General features: G+C 39.4%; 1 protein-coding gene across 1 annotated transcript; it reads left to right on the top strand.

Moving 5' to 3' along the window:
* Positions 1–1,435: 1,435 nt before the first annotated feature.
* Positions 1,436–2,371, top strand: LOC138916872 (olfactory receptor 4D11-like). The gene has a single exon (XM_070230477.1). The coding sequence runs from the start codon at positions 1,436–1,438 to the stop codon at positions 2,369–2,371; it is 936 nt and encodes a 311-aa protein (XP_070086578.1).
* The last annotated feature ends 1,732 nt before the right edge of the window (positions 2,372–4,103 follow it).

Genomic DNA, 4,103 nt, shown 5'->3' with positions numbered 1-4,103 from the left:
TAGGCTGAGGATGGCTTTTACCTATAACTCTGAGTTAACTTTGTGACCACTGCCACCATCATAAATCTTCTTATAAATTATTGAAATGACATGGGCTGAATGTCAAAGTCTAACTCCATCACTAGCTTCCTGCGTGATCTTATACTTGTCACTTGGGCCTCTTAAGAACTTTATTTTTCCTTAATTGATCTTCAAACAACCAAGGGTTGCTTACTCCTGACTCATACGGGAAAAATACAAGGAAATAAAAATCCTCTAAGTTGGATCTGCCCCTTCCTCCTCAGCCACGACTCTATGGTAAGAGAACATACCAACCCTCAGGGATGGGAACAACCATTGCTTCCATCTTGTGTTTATTTTACTCCATCAGAAAGTGAAAATCGCAAGCTCACTAGAAACTGTTTATCTTTTATAGGAAGGGCACAGGAGGAAATTCACATTTACCTGTACTGCCTACATTTCTGTGGTAACCTTGAATTTCATGCTCGTTCTCTATGTATGCATGTCTGGACCTTTGTGAACATAATCATCTCCATCACCATCTTTGTCAACTTCTTTGTGTTAAATTCATCATTTACCCTTGACCTCTTAGTATCTATGAAATGAAATAAAACATTGAAGAGAAGATGTCATTTCTGAAAGGTCTAAAATTCCATTGATGGAAAGAGGAAATTGAGGAGCTAATAAAACTCACCACTGAAAGTTCTGTAGAGTGTTCCTTACACAAATTATTCATGGATTTATATATTTTGAAACTGGCAGGCAGTGTGGTATAATGGAAAGATCCTAGAACTAAGAGACAGAAGAAAACTGTTACTTTTTCTCTGCCACTGGTTTTCTGAATTACTTTGGAAAATTGGCTTATACTTATTGATTTCAGTTTTGGTATTATTAAAGTGGGAATAACAGCTTTCTCCCTAAACTCAGAGGGATATTAGGAAATTTTATTGTAATTAAGTGTGCAGTAGCTTTTAAAACAATAATATGCTGTTCAAATTGACCCATATCATCTTGTTACTGAAAGGCATTTGAGGGTTGATTTATTCCAATGGCTTTTAAGCCATAGAAACAAAGTGAAACTTGAATAAAATCAGAGCTGCTCTGATTCACGAAGATGTAGGGAACCCATAATTCCTTCCATAAAGCCTTCCTTAGATCTCTTCCTCAGCAACTTCTAGGGGTGAACTTTAAAAGATCACAAAGTCCCCAATCAAGTACGGTAGGAAAGCAAATGATCTAGCTCAAAACTCAACTTGTACTAATGAGGGAACTGAAGCAAGTAGAACTGAGTGATTTCCCTGGTAACACAGCTAGTTCATGAAGAATAAGATATATTTATGTATGTTCATTTTCTGTATGAGGTAAAACTTTGATTTCATTACCTAAGTAATATTATTTCTTTCCAAGCTGTACTTGGAGGAGGAAATATCATCCAATGGCCCTGAGAAATCATACCAGGGTGTCTGAATTCATTTTTTGTGGCCTTACCCAGTCTCAAGAGTTAAGCTTGCTCTTATTTTCATTTTTAGCTGTGATTTATGTAACAACTGTGTTAGCAAATGTTGCCATCATGGTCACTGTGACCTGTGAGCCTCGCCTTCACACCCCCATGTACTTCCTGCTCCGCAATCTCTCTGTCTTGGACATCTGCTTCTCCTCCATCACTGCTCCGAAGGTCCTAGCTGACCTTCTTTCAAGGAGAAAGACCATCTCCTTCAACGGTTGCATCACACAGATGTTTTTCTTCCACCTCCTCGGTGGAGCAGACATTTTTTCTCTCTCTGTGATGGCCTTTGATCGCTACATGGCCATCTCCAAGCCCCTGCACTATGTGACCATCATGAGTAGGGGGAGATGCACTGCCCTAATTGTGGCTTCCTGGATGGGGGGCTTTGTCCACTCCATTGTGCAGATCTCCCTTTTGCCACCCCTCCCCTTCTGTGGACCTAATGTTGTTGATGGCTTCTATTGTGATGTCCCGCAGGTGCTCAAACTCGCCTGCACTGACACCTTTGTCATTGAGCTTTTAATGATTTCCAACAATGGCCTGGTCACTACCCTGTGGTTTGTCCTTCTTCTTGTGTCATACACAGTGATCTTGATGATGCTGAGAACTCAAACTGGAGAAGGCAGGAAGAAAGCCATCTGTACCTGCACAGCCCACATCACTGTGGTGACACTGCACTTTGTGCCCTGCATCTATGTCTATGCCCGGCCCTTCACTGCCCTCCCCATGGACAGAGCTGTCTCCATCACCTTCACTGTCATCATCCCTGTTCTGAACCCCATGATTTACACCCTGAGGAACCAAGAGATGAAGTCATCCATGAGAAGACTGAAGAGAAGAATCATGCTTTCTGAAAGGGGATAGCCTGATTACAGATTGTGGATCAAGCTGCAAGAATATAATTGAGATATTTTCTTAAAATATTAGCTGTCACATATTGTCATGCCTCAACCATAAATAGACGAGTATAGCAAGATGGCACAGGCACAAAGGATCAGCTACCTGGCACAACGATATTGAGAAGGAACACCAGCAAGAAATTAAGCAGATAGAACATAGTCCTTAAAGAGCAATTGACAGCAAGCAGGGCACAAACGTGAAATACTGTAGAAGTTCTTGGTGTCCAGGCAATGGGATGAAAGATAGGACTGTGGTGTCCAGACATGCAGTAGGCAACAGGGACACAACCATTCAGTATGTGTAGAGACTTAGTTTTAAGGATCTTCATTGTCTTTCACTCCCTGTGACTTCCTAACAGTTGGATGTGACCTAGAACTTATACGGTCTTATTTTTAAAGCTCCAATGTATGCCTACAGCAAGGGTAAGAATCTGGAACTACCTGTCTAACTGTTCATACTATTGCCTCAGACATAAGTTAGTTTGACTAGTTGAAAAAGGAAAAGCTGTATCTAAGGCAATAAATATTTTTTTCCTATGTGCACTTCTTTGTCATTTCCCTTACCACAGTGCATTAAAGAGCTCCAGAGAACTTAGCAGATCTAATTCTCCATTATATTCGCAGTGTCTAGAAAAGTGCCTGACCTGTAAGAAGCTATTAGTGTTTGTTCATTGAATTTGTGGCATGGAAGGAAAGGAATTTATATAAGAGTATGACATCAGTTCTACTTAATCATGGTTTTTAGAATTTATTTATTTATTTTTATTGAAGTAACATTGGATTATAACATTATAAAACTTTCAGGTGTACATTAAAATATATTTCAAATTCTGTGTAGATTACATCATGTTCACCACCCAAAGACTAATTACGATCCGTCACCACACATGTGTGCCTAATCACCCTTTTTGCCCTCCTCCCTTCCCACTTCCCCTCTGGTAACCAGAAATCCAGTCTCTGTTGTTATCTTTTTGTTTGTCCTTTCTTTTAATCTTCTACTTAAGAGTGAGATCATAGAGTATTTTACTTTCTCTGTCTGACTTATTTCACTCAGCATAATACCTTCAAGGTCCATCCATGTTGTCACAAATGGCCAGATTTCAACATTTCTTATGACTGAGTAGTATTCCATTGTGTATATATACTACATCTTCTTTATCCATTTGTCCCTTGATCAGGACCTAGGTTGCTTCCAAGTCTTGGCTGTTGTGAATCGTGCTGCAATGAACATAGGGGTGCATGTATCTTTATGAATTTGTGTTTTCAAGTTCTTTGGATAAAGACTCAGCAGTGGAATAGCTGGATCATATGGTAGATCCATTCTTAATTTTCTGATTTCATAATTTTCTGAAACTCCATACTGTTTTCCATGGCAGCTGCACCAGTTTACACTTCCACCAGGAGTGTACAAGGGTTCCCTTCTCTCCGCATCCTCCCCAACATTTGCTGTTTCCTGTCTTGTTAATTATAGTCATTCTGACCAGAGTGAGGTCATATCTCATTGCAATTTGATTTATTTTTCTCTGATAGTTAATAATGTTGAACATCTTTGCCTGTGCCTGTTGGCCATTCATATGTTTTCTTTGGAGAAATCTCTGTTCAGATCTTTTGTCCATTTTTTAATTGGGTTGTTAGTTTTTTTATTGTTGAGATTTATGAGTTCCTTCTATATTTTGGGTATTAACACCTTATATAGG

Source organism: Equus caballus, chromosome 12 (genome assembly GCF_041296265.1).
Source record: "Equus caballus isolate H_3958 breed thoroughbred chromosome 12, TB-T2T, whole genome shotgun sequence".
NCBI lineage: Eukaryota > Metazoa > Chordata > Mammalia > Perissodactyla > Equidae > Equus > Equus caballus.
The sequence above is the reverse complement of the archived record's forward strand: the minus strand, read 5'-3'. Positions and strand labels throughout refer to the sequence as shown.

Coding starts and splice junctions, on each gene's coding strand:
- LOC138916872 (XM_070230477.1), top strand. CDS start 1,436: ATGGCCCTGAGAAATCATACCAGGGTGTCTGAATTCATTTTTTGTGGC.